This window comes from Rhizopus delemar, genomic scaffold (genome assembly GCF_000149305.1).
Source record: "Rhizopus delemar RA 99-880 supercont3.2 genomic scaffold, whole genome shotgun sequence".
Classification (NCBI taxonomy): Eukaryota; Fungi; Mucoromycota; class Mucoromycetes; order Mucorales; family Rhizopodaceae; genus Rhizopus; species Rhizopus delemar.
In genome coordinates, this window is record NW_027137828.1 from 859,257 (window position 1) to 879,231 (window position 19,975).

The 19,975-nt window shown below is 35.6% G+C and overlaps 10 protein-coding genes across 10 annotated transcripts; 7 read left to right on the forward strand and 3 right to left on the reverse strand.

Annotated features, from left to right (window-relative positions):
• Nucleotides 1-381: 381 nt before the first annotated feature.
• Nucleotides 382-2,647, forward strand: RO3G_02546 (uncharacterized protein; the record flags this gene model as incomplete). The annotated part of the gene is made up of 4 exons (XM_067657137.1): nt 382-424; nt 476-937; nt 1,031-1,282; nt 1,476-2,647. 4 exons carry the CDS (start codon nt 382-384, stop codon nt 2,645-2,647), a joined length of 1,929 nt encoding a protein of 642 aa, XP_067513238.1.
• A 372-nt stretch (nt 2,648-3,019) lies between these two features.
• Nucleotides 3,020-3,495, forward strand: RO3G_02547 (uncharacterized protein; the record flags this gene model as incomplete). Its single annotated transcript, XM_067657138.1, has 2 exons — nt 3,020-3,375; nt 3,432-3,495. The coding sequence occupies 2 exons, from the start codon at nt 3,020-3,022 to the stop codon at nt 3,493-3,495; spliced, it is 420 nt and encodes a 139-aa protein (XP_067513239.1).
• A 388-nt stretch (nt 3,496-3,883) lies between these two features.
• On the forward strand, nt 3,884-4,591 carry RO3G_02548 (uncharacterized protein; the record flags this gene model as incomplete). Its single annotated transcript, XM_067657139.1, has 2 exons — nt 3,884-4,175; nt 4,227-4,591. 2 exons carry the CDS (start codon nt 3,884-3,886, stop codon nt 4,589-4,591), a joined length of 657 nt encoding a protein of 218 aa, XP_067513240.1.
• Nucleotides 4,592-4,907: 316 nt separating this feature from the next.
• RO3G_02549 (uncharacterized protein) lies at nt 4,908-5,676 on the forward strand (the record flags this gene model as incomplete). The annotated part of the gene is made up of 2 exons (XM_067657140.1): nt 4,908-4,920; nt 4,970-5,676. The coding sequence occupies 2 exons, from the start codon at nt 4,908-4,910 to the stop codon at nt 5,674-5,676; spliced, it is 720 nt and encodes a 239-aa protein (XP_067513241.1).
• A 775-nt stretch (nt 5,677-6,451) lies between these two features.
• Nucleotides 6,452-7,913, forward strand: RO3G_02550 (uncharacterized protein; the record flags this gene model as incomplete). Its single annotated transcript, XM_067657141.1, has 8 exons — nt 6,452-6,533; nt 6,601-6,611; nt 6,698-6,857; nt 6,911-7,060; nt 7,109-7,116; nt 7,171-7,343; nt 7,390-7,538; nt 7,591-7,913. 8 exons carry the CDS (start codon nt 6,452-6,454, stop codon nt 7,911-7,913), a joined length of 1,056 nt encoding a protein of 351 aa, XP_067513242.1.
• A 2,778-nt stretch (nt 7,914-10,691) lies between these two features.
• RO3G_02551 (uncharacterized protein) lies at nt 10,692-12,053 on the reverse strand (the record flags this gene model as incomplete). Its single annotated transcript, XM_067657142.1, has 2 exons — nt 10,692-11,296; nt 12,029-12,053. The coding sequence occupies 2 exons, from the start codon at nt 12,051-12,053 to the stop codon at nt 10,692-10,694; spliced, it is 630 nt and encodes a 209-aa protein (XP_067513243.1).
• Nucleotides 12,054-14,139: 2,086 nt separating this feature from the next.
• Nucleotides 14,140-15,124, forward strand: RO3G_02552 (uncharacterized protein; the record flags this gene model as incomplete). Its single annotated transcript, XM_067657143.1, has 3 exons — nt 14,140-14,372; nt 14,824-14,839; nt 14,924-15,124. The coding sequence occupies 3 exons, from the start codon at nt 14,140-14,142 to the stop codon at nt 15,122-15,124; spliced, it is 450 nt and encodes a 149-aa protein (XP_067513244.1).
• A 1,298-nt stretch (nt 15,125-16,422) lies between these two features.
• RO3G_02553 (uncharacterized protein) lies at nt 16,423-16,782 on the forward strand (the record flags this gene model as incomplete). Its single annotated transcript, XM_067657144.1, has 1 exon — nt 16,423-16,782. One exon carries the CDS (start codon nt 16,423-16,425, stop codon nt 16,780-16,782), a length of 360 nt encoding a protein of 119 aa, XP_067513245.1.
• A 276-nt stretch (nt 16,783-17,058) lies between these two features.
• RO3G_02554 (uncharacterized protein) lies at nt 17,059-17,718 on the reverse strand (the record flags this gene model as incomplete). The annotated part of the gene is made up of 5 exons (XM_067657145.1): nt 17,059-17,073; nt 17,102-17,185; nt 17,236-17,372; nt 17,423-17,601; nt 17,648-17,718. The coding sequence occupies 5 exons, from the start codon at nt 17,716-17,718 to the stop codon at nt 17,059-17,061; spliced, it is 486 nt and encodes a 161-aa protein (XP_067513246.1).
• A 211-nt stretch (nt 17,719-17,929) lies between these two features.
• Nucleotides 17,930-19,640, reverse strand: RO3G_02555 (uncharacterized protein; the record flags this gene model as incomplete). The annotated part of the gene is made up of 5 exons (XM_067657146.1): nt 17,930-18,076; nt 18,133-18,726; nt 18,775-18,835; nt 18,977-19,224; nt 19,287-19,640. 5 exons carry the CDS (start codon nt 19,638-19,640, stop codon nt 17,930-17,932), a joined length of 1,404 nt encoding a protein of 467 aa, XP_067513247.1.
• Between the last annotated feature and the right edge of the window lie 335 nt (nt 19,641-19,975).

The following is a 19,975-nucleotide window of genomic DNA, read 5'->3' on the forward strand; positions in this document are numbered from 1 at the left end:
CCGAAAAGGCAAGTGATTCATGTTTGGGGTTGTGCACACAAAGCAAAAAAAAAATTCACACACACACACACACACACACAAAAAGAGAGAGAAAGGGGAAAGAAAGTTTATTGTTAACCAAAATAATAAATGTAATACTTTTGTGTTTTGTTAGAGAACAATACACTGTCGGACGTTTAATCGCCTACTGACACTATGCAAGCTAAAAGGGGGGAACGAAAAAGAAAGAGAGAGAGAGTTTCACAACATAAGACCCCATTTTATGATGAGAATCACAGAGTTTAATAAAATACGTGTAACGAAAAACGAAATCTTTTTTCATCTTACACATTCAATTCTGTACACACTTTTTTTTGTTTCTTTTTTTCATTTGTGTCAGAGATGAATAAAGATAAGCAGGTTGATGTGTTCATTATTGGCTCAGGTAAACATGAAATGATTTGTGTATCCAATCTAATCCCATTTTTTATAAAAGGATTATCAGGATTATACGCCGCTTTATTACTTTCCAAGATTGGATTGTCAATTCATATCATTGATAATAACAACCATGAAGATGAACCTGACAAAATCTTGTTACTTGCCCCACGTTGTATTCAATTATTAAATCAACTCGACTTACTCGACTTGCTATTAGAAAAGGGAACGAGGCATTGGAAGCTCGATATTTATAGTCAAGGTACCTTGGTAGAGAGTCTAAAGAGTTTTGAAACCAACAACCCTTTCAACTATTCTCTCTCCATTCAAAAATCAGTGGTGTGCGATGCTCTCAAGGAACAGCTTGCTTCCCTAGACATCTTTACACAACCAGAAGAGTTGATCAAGATACAAGAAGAAGGTCATTATAAGTTTGTTTACTTGAAGAACAATCAAGTTTGGAAATCACAAGTTATCCTGATTGAAAATGATGTGACAAACATAGTAAGACAGTCATTAGGTAATAACATCATTTGAAGCATCAAAGTTTGTTGACAATCAAAAGGAATTGGGTATAGGCACTATAAGAACGAAACAAGATATTTTTATACAGCAGCATTACCCGTGATACAAACCAACACACAGTCTGTCAAGGGTTTCTCTATTATCAAAAGAGATCAAGACACTCTTTATATCATCGGACACCATCAAAAAGCCTACATCACGTTTGAACATAGACCAAGTTGGAGCAAGGCATCCATTGATGATGAAATCCCAATTCATTTAGCATTAAAGTATATCAAAAGCACACTAGAACCATTTCAAATCGAATTTGGCCAAGCAGAAAGCTATGTAAAGTGGAAAGGTAAGTTGGGTCCTTCATTCGTTCAACCTTGACTTATTTTTCATCATCCAAGGCGAACAAAAGGCAAGTGAGCTATTTGAATACGATCAGCGCTATTTCTTTATCGGCCCTTCCTCTCAAGTCTCTTCACCCAGGGGATTCATGGACATCACACTCTATCTAGAGGCAGTACAGAATTTATGCTGGAAATTAGCTCTCCATTTTCATCACTGCGCTTCACCCAACCTACTCGAGACCTTTGAAGAAGAGATTCGGACAAAATCAGTAGAAACAGTGTATGCTTCTGGTATATGGTTAGAGAGCATCATGAACGCCAGCCATCTTTCTATTCGGGACATCACCTATCAATTGAATCGACAGAAAGATTGTTTCACTGGCCATTCTCCTTACCCACCCAACGCTCTGAATCATATGGCTTTTCCCTGTGAGTTCAGTACAGCAGATAGCGAAACTGTGAGTTCTTTTCAGTTTGAGGCACCACCAGATGAACAACCCAGTCCTCAGCCAGCGACCGCTGGATGTTTAGCACCCGACGGCAAGCTGAAGCCATACAGTCTGCTACAGCTCTTGCTGATGGCCGCATCCAATACTAAACCAAAGGTGACGAGCAAACAGGCCCAGTCACCACCCATCGTGAGTCCTCATCCAGCCCAAAGAAAGAGATCCAATTCGACCAATAGCACCCTCTCCCAACTCTTTTCTGTCTTTCAAAAGGGAACACAAAAGAAACGAAACAGTACGACGGCAGCCCATCAGACAAATACGCGGGCCATGTCAAACGAGAGGTGGAAGAGCATCAAACCGAATTATTCACAACTCATCGATCGTCTACACCATTTCAACCCGCAAGGCACCAAATTCACTTTACTCGTCTTTTGCGGATCGCTCTTCACATCCGAACCGCTCAGTCGCTTTATGAAACGGCTCACGTCGCCCCTGTCGGTTCTCTATCAGTACAACACGCATCACCGCCAACGTCCTGCTGGCCATCATCACCAACGGTCTTCATCCTCACTGCCTCTTTACCATCCAGAAGAGCATGCTGTAAACCAACAAGACATGTTTTCCATCCTATTCATATCCAATTCGACCAAACAAGAAGCCACACACTACCTTCACACCACGCCTCCCTCTATCGTTCACTCTACCTTTCCCTATGGTCTCGACAAGATCTTTTTAGATCACGATCAGCAGTGCTATAAAGCCTATGGGGTGACAAGTGTACCTGAAGTGATCGTGATTCGACCGGATGGATACATTGGTACCCGACTTGGGTATGATTATGATGCACTCTGTATGTATCTGACCTTATTCCTGACGACAGAAGCAAGTGCGGCTGCTGTTGTGGCTGCTCATTATGATTAAATAGAGTACGTGTGTTGAGATTTTTTATGCATTCAAATGTTACATTTGTTCAACCCATCTTTCTCCCCCATGATCCATTCCTAATCAACTCCCGAAATTAATTACAGAAATCGTCTTTAGATCTCACTCATCCTCTCACTCTCTCTCTCTCTCTTTCGTTATTTTAACATCCGAGGGGAAATCAAACAAGAGAAAGATATCAGTCACCAATTGAACCCACGCAAAAAGGACAAAGTGAACAAAGAAAGAGAGAGCAAGAGAAAGGGAATGAAGAGAAAGTGTATGTGTAACGATAATTTATATAAAAAAAAACTTTTAATCCTCATCCGCTCTCTCCTTTCTTTCTTTTTTTTTTCTTCTTCTTTCTCACTTATGGGAAACAGTCAATCCGATATCAAAAGTCGATTATCCAACCGAGGCTTACCTAAACATCTAAGGCCTTTACCAGCTAAAAAACTAGAAAAATTAAAAAAACTTGATCAACGTTATTCTCAACAGCAACCAACGGCCACAGAGAGCAAACAGGTCAAGTTTAAAGACTTTATCAGTGAGATGAAAGAAGAGGAAGATGAGCTTGAACTCGTCGGTTCTGGTCCACGTGGAGCTTTCCGATGGCTAAAGGGTCGACGGTTCCTGAATCATACTTCACAAAGCATCTTACCAAACGATCAGATCGAATTGGACAGAGAGAGAGTGCAGGCGTTCATATTACGTTGGATCTTTGGAGGGTAAGGAAGAAGAGGAGGGGATGAGAGGACGTGTGTAACATGATGCTTTTGAATAGAAACATCATTGCGCCCATTCAACCACTGCTAGAAAAAGGCATCGCGGTGCTCAACGTGGGGTAAATTAAACATGAATAGCAATAGCCCATAAACTCACACAGCCATCACCCCCTCTAGTCATGGTCCTGGCATTTGGGTAAAAGGAGAGTGTGCATAGCCATGTATATTGAGACTCAGTTAGGTAGGACATCATATCATTGACTTAGCACTGGATTATCGTGCGTCGTATTTTGCTGCTGTAGACGTCTGTGATTTACTACCAGACGATTTTGAACAAGAACCCGACCGAGATCTACCCGAGGACACGATCAGTCACAGACGATTCACGCCGATCCATCCCAACCTATCGGTCAAATTACAGACCTTGGCTACACCCGCCCTCGAACGTGCTTCGTTGAGCGAAAGCGTTCAGAGTGATTCGATCATCGAATGCGGTCTGGAGGAGGATGAGATGACAGAGGATTCAAAGAGTGATTGTGGTACTCTACCGAAAAAGAGACATGTCTTGAAAAACTTGGACTTTTATCGAGTGAACGTGATGGATGAAAAGTTGCCGTTCGAAGACGGCCAATTTGATTTTGTAAAGCAAAGGCTGGTGACGGCTTCTTATACCAAAGAGGATTGGAAGCGTGTGATGCTTGAACTTGTACGAGTCACAAAGCCAGGTGGACTCATTGGGTTATTAGAGATTGATTATAAAACCTGTAACCTAGGTCCAAAAGGAACTCAGTTTGAAAAAGAAAGTAAGTCTTGATTTGTACTCCGTCTGATGCTCAACTCTCTCTCTTTTGCAGTGACCGAAATAACTCAGAAAGCAGGTTTTGAACCCAGAATGGCCACTCACCTTTCCGATCTTTTAAAGGCAGTCGGTCTTGAGGATATCTCGACTAAATTGGTCTCGGTACCGATGGGCGAGTGGGGGTTGGATCTTGGTGTGCTCTGGAAGAATAATTTGGAATCATTTGCTGAATCCACTTGTCCGCTGATGAGTAAACTGATGAATATCACCGTGGCTGAATACATGGAACGATGGCGTGTGTATATGGAAGAAGCCAAAGAGACAAAACCTTTTACGAATGTATATGCTGTTTGGGGCACAAAACCACTCAATGATCCACCTACTGTCGATTGGTCCCTGTGTCCCGTTTTTAATAAATAATTCATTCCTCTAATATGTCACTTGAAAATTAAAGCCATCAACCGTCTATTCTCTCTTTTGTTTCTTACCAACAGTCTACATCAATCAGAAAGAAAAAAAAAAAAAAATTGATAGGCGGTTATTTAAAATTATATTTTTTTTTTCTTTCAATTTCTTTCCCTCCCTTTCCTTTTTTAATTATTTAAATATGACTGAAGAGATTCCACAAAAACCAACTGCGTTTCGTCCTATAGCACCTTCTGTTTCCAAAATATCTTCTTTAACTACCTCTTCTGTTGAACTTAAAAAACGTAAATGGAGTGATTCAATAGAGAGCATGCCAATACAAGGTGAGTTTAATTTTTTTTTTTTTTGCACAGTCAATAAACTTTTGTGTAGGTGCATCTGATCAACATTTAAGACGTAAAGAACAAAATAGAGCAGCACAAAGAGCATTTAGAGAGCGTAAAGAGCGCTATGTGAAAGAATTAGAAGACAAGATTAGAGATCTTTGTGCAGCGCATTCGCTAGAATTGGAACAGTTGAAAAGAGAGAATGAAGAGTTACGATCAGCACTAAAAGCAGCGAACAATAAATACGAAACAGAAGAAGAAAAAGAAGACAGTGAAAGGTTCAGTACACCACCTCCTGATTATTGTGTTCGAGACAAGGACGGTGTTTCGTTTTGTGAGAAATTGAAGGAAGAAGTGTGCTCGAACGCATATAATCAGCTACTGACAGAACCCTTGTTTGACGCACAAGGTTGTCTGAACGAGACAGTGACTGAGCATCCGGTGCCTATTGTGACTTCCATCATGAAACGATCTCAAATATTCAATCAAATGGAAAAGTCCCTAGTAGAGTCACTGGCAGAAAACATAGATTCAGAAGAAGTACAGGACAGTGCTTCAGATGATTTGATCTCTTGTACAGACGTCTGGAAAGAGTTACAAACACATCCTTTGTTTGATAAATTTGATATTGACAACCTTTGTGCTCAATTGAAGAAGAAGGCAATGTGTTCACAATCAGGCCCTGTATTTTCAAAATTTGATATTAAAATCATATTGAAATCAATAGAGGAAAAGGTTTCCTCTTCTTCATGACAAAAGAACTTGTACTCTTCATTCTATTTATTTCATGTAAAAAAAAACTTGAGCTCATTTTATTACTTCTATTCCAATTTAAAATAAAAAGTTCATTTGTCGATCATACAAAAAAGAGTTGGAGAAAGGGGAAGGATGGATATTCAACATTTGTCATTTTCACTGGAGTCCCTCTTGTTTTTTTGTCTTGTTCATTCGAGTGAGTATAGAACAAGCGCAAAAAAAAAAAGAGAATAGACAAATGACGATCAAAGGATCAATAGGTTATTGTTGGACTATTTCAAGTTCATTTAATCATCATGAATTGAGCAGTGAGACCTAAATTCTGTTTGTCTCTTGTTTACATACCATTGTGAGACAACAAGAGAAAGAGTAGGGAAAGGCTCGTGTAACCCAAAGAAAGTGGCGATGAAGACACAATTAACCATAAAAGGAAATAACAAAAAAAGCCGTTGATTGGATTCGTTCAATGTAAAATATATAAAGAATAGGATGAAAGCATGTTTTCAAGCTATGATTAAATATAGATTCATTTCGGAATCTTAAAAAGAAGTCATCTTGTCTCCCCCTTTTTTTCAAACCATCAAAGGTTGTTGATGTCCTATCATTCTATTGACGTATTCTCAGACCAAAAGGAAATTTTGTAACACTTTATACTCAATATCATGGTGGCTCAGCATTTAACAAAGAAAGAAAGGAAATTTTCTCTTTTTTTTTTTCCACACTCTCTCTCTCTCTCTTTTTCTTTTTCTTTTTTAAAAAAAAAATATTAAAAATGTCTCGAGCTCCTGTAACGGTACCTTGTAAATATAAAACGGGTAGAGTACTTGGAAATGGTACTTATGCAACAGTAAAAGGTAATAAAGAAAGTTTTTATTTTATTTTTATTCATGAAAAATCCCTTTTCTTTCTTTTGTTTAATAGAGGCTATGCACGTAAGTAAAGAAAGAATCATTTAATTTCTTTATACACGAAAAAGAAGGATAAAGCAAAAAATAAAAAAACAAAAAAAAAAAAATAGATTGAAACTGGCAAATATTATGCAGTCAAGATCATTAATAAAAAGTTGATGGAAGGACGCGAACATATGATTCGAAATGAAATCAATATCTTGAAAAGAATCTCTCAAGGAAATAAGAATATCTTGAGTTTAGTTGATTATTTTGAAACACTTAATAATTGTAAGTGAAAATAAGAATAATAAAAAAATAAAAAGTTAACAAGTGTATGCTAGTGTATTTGGTGACTGATTTGGCTTCAGGCGGTGAATTATTTGATCGTATTTGTGAAAAGGGTAGTTACTTTGAAAAGGATGCTGCTCATATTGTTAGGACGATTTGTGGTGCTGTTGCTTACCTTCATGACAATGGTGTTGTACATCGTGGTAAGTGGTTTATTTAATTGATTGTTATTTTATTAAGTGATAAGATAGATTTAAAGGTAAGCATAAATACATGTTTATACATCAAAAACCAAAACAGATAGGATTCATAGCCAGAAAACCTTTTGTTTCGTGAACGCGATGAGGATGCTGATTTACTTATCGCTGACTTTGGCCTATCTCGTATCATGGACACTGACAAATTCCATACGCTCAAGACGACCTGTGGTACACCTGGATACATGGCACCCGAAATCTTTAAAAAGACGGGTCATGGAAAGCCAGTGTAAGTCTAAACGAATGTGACTTGTGATTGCTCATCTTTTTTATAGTGACATGTGGGCTATTGGTGTCATTGCTTACTTTTTATTATCAGGTTATACACCATTCGAAGGAGCGAATAATATTGAAGAAATGAATGCGATCATGAATGCTGATTATAGCTTTGATGATCCATGTTGGGATGGTATCAGTCAAGAAGGTAAGAAAATAGAATGTACTAGAGGTACATCATACTAAACACTCTATCTCAGCCAAACAATTCATCGAACGTTGTTTGACCATTGACGTCGAAAAGCGTATCACTGCACATGAAGCTCTTGAACATGAATGGTTGATTGAAAAAGAAGTTGGTCAATTTGAAGAGAAACATAAAGAAGACTTGTTACCCAACTTGCGTACCAATTTCAATGCTCGTCGTACCTTTAAAAAGGCCATCAACATGGTCACTCTCTCTAATCATTTCGGACACTTGTCAAAACAGAACAGTACAAATTCTACAGCTGTCGATCAATTGAAACCTGTGAATGAAGGTATAGATCAAGTATTAGAAACATCAGAAAAAGAAAGTGTATAAAAAGTGAATAAAAAATGAATAAAAAAAAAAGTTAAAGAAAAAAAAAATACAATTGGGAGGGTTATACATCCTTCTTGGAATGATACAAGTAAATGAACAGTCCAAACTTACTTTAGAACTTTAAAAAGTTTGTCAATATAAAGCAGTAGATTGAAAAGTTGTAATCGTTCATCTTTGTTTACGCTTGATGACGATAAACATATAGCACTTTGGTAATAAAGTTCTTTTTCATTTGTATTAGATTTGTTAAAAATGTAGACTAGCCTACGAGTTCGATGGCAGATGAATTAACTGCTCACTAAATAGATACGACAGTCTTTGATCTTTCTTATACTTTCAAAGACAAAGAAATGACATGAAATGTTATTTCTCGAGCGTCCCCTAATCGTATTTAATTATTAGATCGAATAAAGAGAAAAAAAAAGTTTTTCTGACTTGCTAATTTATACTTGATCTCGAAAATAAATTATTTCTGTTTATCCGAAAAGCCACTTGTGACTATATTGTGCAAAAATTTTTTTTCAAACTCTAGACTATAAATCTCATTCATTTCACCTTTTCTTCATCTTCTTTTTAAGAGGTCAAGGGAGGTAACAAGCTTATGTATACGGGCAAACATACAAAAAGATTTCATTCTTTTATACAACCCGTGGGAAGGTCTGAGAAAAGCCGCTAAATGTCTTTGCTGGACAACCTGTGAAAACGGGGGCAGTGCTACCAGAAAATATAACCCTTTTGTTTCTGTAAACCAATGATTTTTATGATGGGAATCTTGTGGAGCAGAAGGGATTATTGTAACGGTCTGTGGGCGGAAATGCTATGAAGTGCAATACATGAGACTGGTTTTACCAGTAACTCAATTCAGACTACTCTGTTTCCTCCCTTCATCTCTTATTTTTTTATATTTGAAATCGAAATGAAAAATGCTTTAACGCGTTGGATAGGGTTCCTTACTGACCTTTTGAAAAGACTTGTTATATAATAAACAAAATTGCTTTTATTTTTAAATACTATTCAACAAGTGTACAGCGCCCCCAATAAGCAGTGTCGCAACCAATCAAAATCATTTTTGTATTTTCAGAAATAAAGGTCGTATTTTTGGAAACCGTCTCGCTTGCTATTTGAAAATAATGTCGTGTCACAATGATTTCTTGACACTCGACCTTTCTTCATCTCTGTTGACTTTTTTTAGTTTTCAAAACTTTTACATTTTAAGATGAGTACAGTATTTTTACTTGAAGATGGGCATGGAAATGTCGTTGACGAGAATGGGAAGGTCCTGAGCCCATGGAGTATATTGTTGATCCGAATGAATTTATTGTGGAGACGCTTACAACTCATAGCGAGTACTTGAAAAAATGCGACTTCTAGTGAATATCCACTGGATTGCCCTATGCGAATTGAAAAGCCAAAGGATGAAAGTGTCCGCATGAAAGAGACCAGCGTAAAACGCGCTTGTATGCGTTATACCGTCCAGAATAAGGTTAGGTTTTTCGATCTGAAGATTGAAAAGTGTGTGATTACATCAGCTGCAGCGAAGCAGTTGGGTATACATGTTTGAACCGCGCAGAGATGGGTAAAGCAGTATAGTATATACCCTGACAGCATCTTTGACAGTTGTAACAGAGTAGGTCGTAAAAGTATTCTGACCGAAAAACATAAAAAGACTGTTGTCGATTTCATTGATACTAATCCCTCCGCCGTTGTTGTTGAAGTGACCGAGCATTTACTGAAAAGGTTCAATGATCTTAAAGTTTCACGTAGCACTGTTTATAACTTTATGAAAAGCGAATGCAATCTTTTGATGAAAAAAGCTGATTTTCATTCTATCGAAAGAAACAATCCAGCAAAGATTGAGGAGCGACACTCTTGAGTTTGTAAATGGGAAAATACAGATATGAACTTTTTGATGCATTGCGTATTCCTTGACGAGACTGCTTTTGATATCAATATAAAACGGTCAAGAGCTTGGTCTAAAAAGGGTACTCGTGCTATTGTTACCAACCAACAACGAGAGTAAATAAAACATCCATATTGGGAGCTATCTCTGTTGCAGGCTTGATTACAATCGGCGTAAAAAAAACCAAGACCTGCCAAGAAGAGAAAGGCTGACGGATATGTCAGCTCAGGAATAATAACAGGCCACTATATCAATTCCTTAAAATTGACTCTAGATGAAATAGACAAGCATTCGCATATGAAAGGTAGCTATATTGTTATGGATAACGCTCTCATCCACACGCATGAAAACATAAAAAAGTATATTGAGTATCGAGGATATAAATGTGTGTATCTTCCTTACTCTCCTGAACTTAACCCAATTGAACAATTTTGGGCAGTGGCAAAGAGTAAAGTTAAGTGTCATAGGTTTTTGCAGGAAGGTACTTTATCAAAGAGGATTATGAATGCCTGCAAAAATGTGGGGAAAAGCCACTTAAAAGGTTTCGTTTCGCATTCCTACAAGTGCTGAGATAAATGTCGAAACAAACTGCCCGTGTAATAGCCACAGGCGACTTCAGAAACCAATGTAGAGATAAGAATCAGATAAACATTTATCAAGTAGTTACAAGTTTTTTTCTAGCAGATTATAGGAAAATAAGGTGAAGTCAACTGATTTCTATATGAATGAATTTATTGTCTTCTCCAATACGCTTTTGTAAGTAATGTTTAATATAATATGAACTTTATTATTTAGAGAAGATGTCTTGTTTCAATTATATCATGAGATATGAATAATTAAAGCGTTTGAAATATGTCTTTATAGTGTATCAATAATCTTTAAATACTACATTTCTTCAAAAAACGGTAATATCCTGATTTTGTGCTTCTCCAGCTGCTATGCTTCTTGAAGTGACCTTTTCGTCGTCCTTCATCATAGCATTTTTCCCAATCAATATTTTTTTTTCCATGATTCTTTATGTAGTCTTCAACATACATCCAGTTCGCATTTGGTTCAGGTAGAACAGGTAAATCATCCTGTATAGCGGAATCATAACCAACTATACTTTGTTCTGTTTGTGTGACTACTGCATCATCTGTATTTCCTTCAGCTTGAGAAACGACTGGGCCAACTATACTTTGTTCTGGTTGTGAGACTACTGCATCATCTGTATTTCCTTCAGCTTGAGAAACAACTGGGCCAACTGTATTCCGTCCAAGCTGTGTTGAGTTATCTAATCGGTACTTTATTTTATAGACGGTAATGTAAGTTAATCCATCTTTCAAATATTGAGCCGTTCGTTTGCGTGCATTTGGATCGAGAACATCATGTTCAAGTGCTTTAAGTGCTTTATTAAATTGAATGTATGTTTGGTTGCAAATTTGCCGAAGCTCATCAGTAACACGTTCTTCACTTTCAATCTCGTTTTCAAAAAACTTTTTTGCTACACGATATAATAGCTGAATCGTCTTATCATCACGCTCTTCTATACTTAAAAGTGATGGTTTCTGCTTAATAAAAAACAAGCCTATAGCAACAAACGGATTCAATGGCTTTTGGTGCAAATGATTCTGTATTGATTTGGCGTCCAGTAAAAAACAAACTTTAGCCCAACCAGTGCATGAATATTCCAATAAATAAGGAAAGGTGTCACTTGGGGCAGTGGCTTTTCTGACCTCTGATCTAATTGTATGAACGCAAAAGATGATAACTGTTAGCATTCTTGAATGGGTTTCGATTATTGACAAGCAGTAGCTGATTTCACGCCGTATGAATTTCATGTCAACAGTGTGCTGTATTTCTATCAATATCGGGTAAAATGTTTCGTTGTTGTCTGAAGAATGAGGAAAATATAAGATATCTGACTTGGTTGAGTTTGGTCATTCTGTGTTTATGGCTGTATATTTGCTTTGGGCATTAGGTCCTATAAGGTGGATTACTTAGAGTGGACATGTAATTTGACTTAATTATGAACACTTACCAACTATTGTTGAAGTTACAATGTTTATAACTTCGGCGTCAGTCAAAATCAATTTACTCATTAAATCTGTTCCAGGTTTATGTTTTCCTGGTAGCTTGAAAGAAAAGAGTGAATAATCGGTTTTGTCTTCTTTGCAAAATGAACCGAAGTTAACCAAATTAGACAGTTGTGATGAAAATTTATTTTCAGTTTTACCTTGCTCTAATAATGTTTCAGACATAGATATTTTTTCAACAACAGAAGGTATCAAGTATCAAATGTATTAAGTATCAAAGATACCAGGTACCAAATGAATAAATAGATAAAGGTTCGTCTTACTGATGACGCAATAACACTATGCGCACGATTCAATTAAGGGGAACTTCTCAAGCTACAGACTTGTCCAGACAACTACATATACAGTGATTTGCATTTGAAATTCAAGATTTTCAAAAATAGAATTCATTCAAATTTTTTTGTGATCATTCAACTTTTTTGGTCATCTTTCAATTTTTTGTTTAGAGAATGCAATTTTCTTACAGTATTTCTACTTATAATTCGGATAGTCTTAGTTTTTTTCTGGATGAATCAAAATTGTTCCCAGATGTTTAGTTTATCTTTTGTAGACGAAGCAGAAATGGAATTTAGATGAAATGAAATTTGATGTGGGATGAAGTGGAAAAAATAAAGACGTTAACATAAGTCAAACGAGTATGAAATTCTTTTGTAGACAAATTACCGGTAAATATCTAAACCACTAGTTAAAGTGAAACCGTTTCCTCTACGGCGATGTCTCTGGAGAAGACGGCAGATCTTCCTTCTTCTTTCCCAAATGGATTCTGAAATCTGGAGCATGTTTTTGCTTGCATTCGTATCTCTATTTCAAAGTATACCGCAGAGTTTACAACTCAGGATACTTTTGGTATAATGACCATTGGGAAGCTTCATAGGTTTCAAGTTCTTCGTTAAACAGCCGTTGCAGACTTTTGACGTATTGTATTCATGTATGTCAACAACGGCTGTTTGAAACAAACTTGAGCGATGGTTGAGGTCTCGGTGGAGGATTCCAGTTGCACATGTTCATTTCTGAAATCATCAAAAGAAAGAACAACAACATTAGAAACATATGCTGTGTTGAGGACGCTTTCCCTCGTGATCAGCTGTGATATTGAATACCAAAAATTTTGCTATGTTAAGATAGCGAGGTCAGGAGAGTTACTATTTCTGACAATAAATATGTTGACAAAAATCTGTGCGTAAAAAAGAACGTTTTGCATAAATGAGGTAAGCTTTGTAACTTTTTCAACAAACAGTTCTTTTTTTGTCTGGCCTGATGACACTTTCAAGGTACAATTTATGCGTAAAACGCTCATATTCTTCTCCAAGTTCAACTTTCAGCACTTCATCCAACTTTTTCTTGTAGTTCCGACATTCTCTTGAACGTGCAGTGTTATGATCAATTTAACCGCAGGGAAAACACCTAGAAGTTACATTTATGCTAGTACTAGTGCTGGACTTTGCAAGTTGTATCTTTTTCCTTTTGTTTTTTGTATTTTTGTCACGACATCATCTTTTGATCCTTTTTTCTATGTTTTTATTTAAACAAAGTCAGTGGATTAAAGTGATTATGTGATATTATATTTATACATACTCTTTATATAAAGAGAGCATTTATAACTGCCTTTATGTCTATGTCCGATTTGACCACAGTCAGCGCATTTTTCAATAGCTATTTTCATTAGTTAGTCATACTTGTTGAGATACTTGCAGATAATAAATTTGAGAATTAAAAGGGAAATAGTGCTTGAAAAACTGGTGAATGAGTCTCTATGTAACCTCTTTATTAGATTTCAAGACGAAAGAAGGGAACCTATTTAATCAAACTACACCTTTATATAGAAAATGGAATTATTCAAGGATCGAAGCGAGTTCAAGGTCAATTCTAGTATTGAGCTTGAAAAATATAAATGTTGTATATGGTTAATATTGTAAATGAGCTTTAAGAAATATGTAATATACAATATTATGTATTCGGAACTTGTTATTTCTTATATAAGATTTGAGTAATCTCATACGAATCATAAGTATTTAATGGGGTAAATACGACACTTATGAAGTTTCCAAATGGATTTTTATGTGCCAAAAAAACATACCATTTTGTATCCTTGTGTATCTCTCTCTTAACTTTTCTTTGAGATAGCTTACTGATTGTAGAGACGGCATAGTATCAAAACAACATTTTATATATTTTATCAAAAATAATACATTTGTATTGTTGTTCAAACGCCAGCCATTAGGTAAAAATTGTTGTCGTTCCATGAATCAATATGAAAGATAGCCAGCGTAAGCTTTTCACGGAAGAACAGTGGACAGAGTTGAATAATTTATGGAGTAAACGAAAAGAATGGATACCGATCGAAAAAGGCATTCAAAAAGAGTTGAAATGTATTGAGCAGCTTGCTGTTGATAATGTTCAAGCTGTGTACGTTAAATATTTGGAATATCAAATGAGATATGCATTGAATGAAAACGAAACGTACTTCGAAGTGTACGGCGCGATGTAAGTTTTGTATTTATTTTAACAATGAATTTTGCAAATTAATTGTACTTTAGTGTTAGGCTAAAACTCTTACATAACAACAGGACCATATTGAGTTCGTCCACGCCTCAGAATTTCACTGAACAGGACTAAGTGATCAACATTTGGGCGGGAACTTTCTCATCCATATTTAATGATCGCAGCAAAAATCTGTTTTGTAAATGCTATTGTATGCGACTTAAGCAGAAAAATATATATTTATTTGAAAGTAATCATATATTACTATAAACAATTCTGTTCCTAAGGAATCGACTATTTATAAGAAAGCTGCAGATACAGAAATTAGCAGTAAAATTGGAGACAAAATCGATTTGAGGGTCTGTCACCTGTCATTTGGTGGAGAAGTTGTAGATTTACTTTGTGTTGAACTCGCAAAGAATACTTCAAATGATAAGTATTTTACTGACCATAGGAAGGTGCTTAGAGAAGTAAAAGTGAATGTAGATAGATTCTGCAGAAATCGTTTTATGAAAGCAAGACAAAAAAGAGCTATATCTGGCCATTACATATAGATAGCAGGTACTGAAGGACAGATAAGTCGAGTTTGTCTTATGGATAGGGGTTTGTATGTCGCAAACCATATTGGTTCGTTAAGATTACCATCTTCGGAGGTCGATTTGAGAAAGGTTCGTTCATTGTTAGAGCGGTTGTTTACTATCAAACAAAACATATCGAGTCAACGTGGACACTTTGACGCGTTTGAATATGAGTAAATAGCGCAAAAAAAAAGTCAATAGAGACCAAGAAAAATATGAAGAGGTCATCTTATGACGATGATTCTGATGATAACAGCTCAAATTCGTCTTTGTCATGATATACATAATCCCATCTTCTCCGACACTAACAACTACTTTGACTGTGACTGAGAAGTATACCAGTTGGGTCCGTGGATCATAGTTTTCGCCTTTTGTCAAAAAAGACATAAGTATCAAGGGGTTTGGCACAAGTACCTTTTCTCTCTCCCTCATCCTTTTTAGTTTTTTTTTTTTTTTTTTTCAATAAAGCAAGTATATTAACAGCTTATATAAGTTTTTAGGTGATAGTAATGTATTACGTAAGACCTGAAGCACTATAAGTAATTATTCTGTCTAGATATAAGCAATGTATGAGTATTATTCACTTGTAGAGTAGTTTATGATTTCAGGTTAAGTACAATAAGTAGAGACTTGTTTCCTTAACTAACATATTAAGGCCATATTGGCCATTCGAGAAAAAAGAAAGATAAAGAATCACATATGTGAGGGTACGTACAAATAGGTTTATTTGTATTGACCATTGTGAAATTTAATACTCGAACGTGTCATTCGCACTTGTATTTGTCGACGTCTATAAGATTTTGTTATATTAATTTGTCATCTGAAGAAAGAGACCATTTGTAGATGTAGCACTGTAGTATCAAACTTATTAAAATATATACTTGTTATTTCTCTTATTCTTACTAAGAAAGTTGCGTTATCTAAACAAAAAATCTTCATTGGTCATAAAAAGAATTTCAAACGCAAATCATTGTAGAGAATAACAGACCAAATTAGTCAACTCGGGCCAGCCAAGAATTTTGGGGTTAAAAAGAAAACTCAGAACAACTTGGCAACTGAACTAATTAAACAGTACAAGACAAAGGATTGAATTGCAAACAACAAGACACACGGTGAACACTTTCTCTATCCTTCATGGTAGCATAAAATCATAAGCTAGTGTTAAATCATGCTTCCATGTAACCATGCGATACACATGCTCATCCTGTCAACAAGTCTAATTAATTTCTCTCTGGCAATTAGCCAAAAAAAGTAAAATGTTTTCCGAAAAAGTCGTTGTTCCCGAGTCTATCATATCATCTACCCCTTGTTGGAAATGAATATTCAATACGGGAACTCATTAAAAAAAGGGAACTTCAATTTGTTTCATCACGACTATTTAAACAACACTCATTTTCTTCTTCTTCTTCTTCTTCTTCACATCTCACACTCTTTTTCTTCAACGCCGGCCGTTTTATTATTTTGCGTACATCATCATGAAGGCATCATTTATTCTCTCCTCTGTTTTCTTCTTTTTGGTGAACGTCAAAGCTGCTCCAGTTGAAAAACGTACTTCAATGTCTGGTGATGGTACATTTTATGAAGTTGGTTTAGGATCCTGTGGAGATACCAATAGTAATTCAGAATTAGTGGCTGCCCTTTCCTCTTCTTTTATGAGCGACGGTGATTATTGTGGAAAGAAGATTACAATCAAAAGTTCCAAAGGATCAGTTACGGTCAAGGTGGTCGATACATGTCCAAGTTGTGCCAAGGGTGATGTTGATCTGAGTCCTACTGCATTTAAAAAGCTCGGTTCTCTCAGTGAAGGACGGATTGATATCACTTGGTCTATTTAAATTGATTGTAAATAAAAGCGAAAACAGGCCTTTTCGTACTTTCTTTTTGTATAAAAATAGCATAAACAATAAACCAAATATGAACTATATTTTATTAACAATGTCTGTATTCAAGGATGGGTCCACCAATTTCAGATATTTCCGGAAGAGTACAATTCAAATCGAATACTTTTGCCAAAACGATCTTGTAAATCTTTTGTACATTGATTGATTCCGCCGCAGAACAAAATATGAGCGGTGCCTTCATTGCTCTAGAATAATTTCTTGCCTGTACAATTACAGGTGAGTCCTCTTTAAATATTTATTAGTATTGCTTTACTTGTCTAGTCATCTCTTGTTGATGTTCAAAAGATAAATCTACAAATTCATCATATTTTGTACCAACCAATAAAGGCACAGCAGTCTATAATATAAAATGAGCCATCATCATAAAATACAGGTAATGATCTTTACCATAGTTATTCCTCTCACTTGTCTATGCCATTCTCGAAGATTATTTAATGACGACAGTTTTGATAAATCAAAAGTAAAAAGAATAGCTACTGCATCATTGCATACAAAAGGTAACATACTCGCAAACTGTTTTTGTCCTATGATGATCTTACTCGATTTGCCATAATTGCTCATAAATTTATTTTACCTCCTAAATCCCAAATACTAAATGTAATCTCTGTTTGTCTAATTGATATTGATTTTTCCATAAAGTTAACGCCTAGTGTCTGTACATATTCCGGATCATAGGCTCCTTCTGCATATTTAATCATCAAACTTGTCTTTCCTATTTGTGCATCACCAACAATGCCTATCTTTAGTATAACACTACACACAAGATTAATACATGAATTAAAACTTAGGATGTAATTACTTATTATTGGTTGAATGATTCACTGCTTCAGTTGAAGGAGAAGATGTCTGAATAGGTTCACTTGAGTTCATTATATAGCATATACACTTGTTTTTTTTTTTTTCTTTTTTTTCAAAAAAAGAAAAAAATAGAAAAAGAAAAGAAAAACAAGTAATCAGGTTATAAACATTTTTCTCATTTACAAAACAATGAAGTTTTTTTTTAATGCTAATTCATTATAGAAATAAAAAAAAAAGGTAATTTCTTTATTGTATATCTAAGCTTATTATTGTTACAAATTTGCTACAGAAAGCCTGTCCTTTTTCCAATAGCAATCATTACTGCTACATAAAGTAGCATTCCTAATACGATCCAAAAGAACCATACTAAATCTTTTTCATCTTGACCTGGTACATGAACATTCATACCAAATAAACTACCTACCAAATTCTACATAGTATAATATAAATAACCATACTAACACCGTAATAAACATGACAACTTACCAAAGGAACAATAATGGTAGCAAAAAAAGTGAGTCTATTGATGACTTCATTTGTAGTATTACCAGCCTGTGAAAGTTCAATTGTAATTTGACCAAGATAATTTCTGTGTGCACGACCAAGAATCAAATCATAATGGTTTACATTCTGTAACATAGTGATAATATGATCTTGAATGTCACCCAAATAAAGTGTTACTTCATGATGCGCCTTCACTTCATCCAGCTCTGTTTCTGGCGTCGCATTATCTAATGATCTCATATAATCCATTTCTTTTGCCTTATCTTCATAACGCTTAATTAAGCTTCGAAGCACATCTGCTTTAGGCCCCAATAGACGCAATAACTGCATCACTGTCTTTCTGCAACTACCAATTCTTCGCAACATGTCATTTTGCTCTGATCCATTCAACACCAGCACAAGGTCATCAATGGAATCCACTTCTAACTCAGTGTGCTGAATCAGGGGTGCAAATCCATCTGTTATATTATCAATCAATGCATAATTAATCCACTCCGGTGTTACTTTAATAAAATCTTTGAGTTGATGAATACGACGTCTCACGTTATGAGGATGAGGAAGATCTTGAAAACGAAACTAGTTGTGATGTATTAGTTTCTCATGATACTGTCATATATAACCTACTGTTAATACACCGTCTTTAAAGACAATAATGTAAAAGTTGATGGCATCAAGGTAATTAGGGCTATTAAAATCTTGATTGAAAGTACGGAAACTGACAAACATGTAATGTTGAAAGATTTCACATTTTTCACGAGATTCTTGTGCCTGGATATCTTCGGTTGTAAGGGGATGAATACGAAAGATCTACTTTGTGTCAATTTACAGAGATCTATATACATCTTGTTTTAATAAATGTGCACTTGCCTTACTGATTGTTCTCATCTCATCATTTGTAGGAGCATAAATATCGATCCACCAATTAGTGGTGTCCATCAATATTCCAGCCACAGTTCTATCTGTATTGGGTGCTTTTGTTATAAATAACTTTTGAAGTGATCTGCTTTCAAGTGAACCCAATTCATCAGAATAAAAGGTATATCGATTCACTTCTTGGTCTATGCTTGAAGGATCCTAAAGAAAAAAGAAAAGGTCAACATAATACTAATAAGTGTAATTTCAATGTGTCTTTTTACCTTCACATTCTCTCCATAAAGACTATATCTCCTTGACATGAATCCTTTTTCACTTGTTTTGCTATCTAAAAGATCATCTAATTTAGCTGTCAATTTTCGTTCTTCTTCTATATCAGTCGGCCTCTTTAATAAACTTTTTAAAGCGTTGGTATCTAGTGTTGGATGTGGGTCGTTGTTATTTTCTGAATAGGGATAACAAATGTCGACATCAGCCGAATTTCTTCTTGGAGAATCAGAATCAATCACTTGTTGAGGAGGTGTAGAGCATGTCGATTCAGGTTCCATTTGTAATACATAGTCACTAGGAGGAATTGATCCTACGAATGACCTCAATGGGTGAACTTGATCTTCCATAACAAAAACTTGCTTTTTAACATTAAGAAAGAGAAAGAGAGCTGGAGTAAATTGTTGCTCTTGATTATTAGAAAAATTAAATGATTTGAGTTTAAAAATTGTATTGTGAATAAGGCCAGTTTCACTTAGTTTAATTTTAAAAAATAATGGACGTACCTATTGCCACTGTTGCTGCTACTGCTCTTGTTTCTTTAGCTACTGGTTATTTCATCGGAAAGTTTACTGTTTCAAAGGTAGCTTGATTTACTGTTAGGAAATTGTTCCAGAGCGCCGTTAAGCTAAAATCTATTTTTTTTCTTTGGGTTTAAAAAAGAATCCCAAAGATGTGAAAAAAG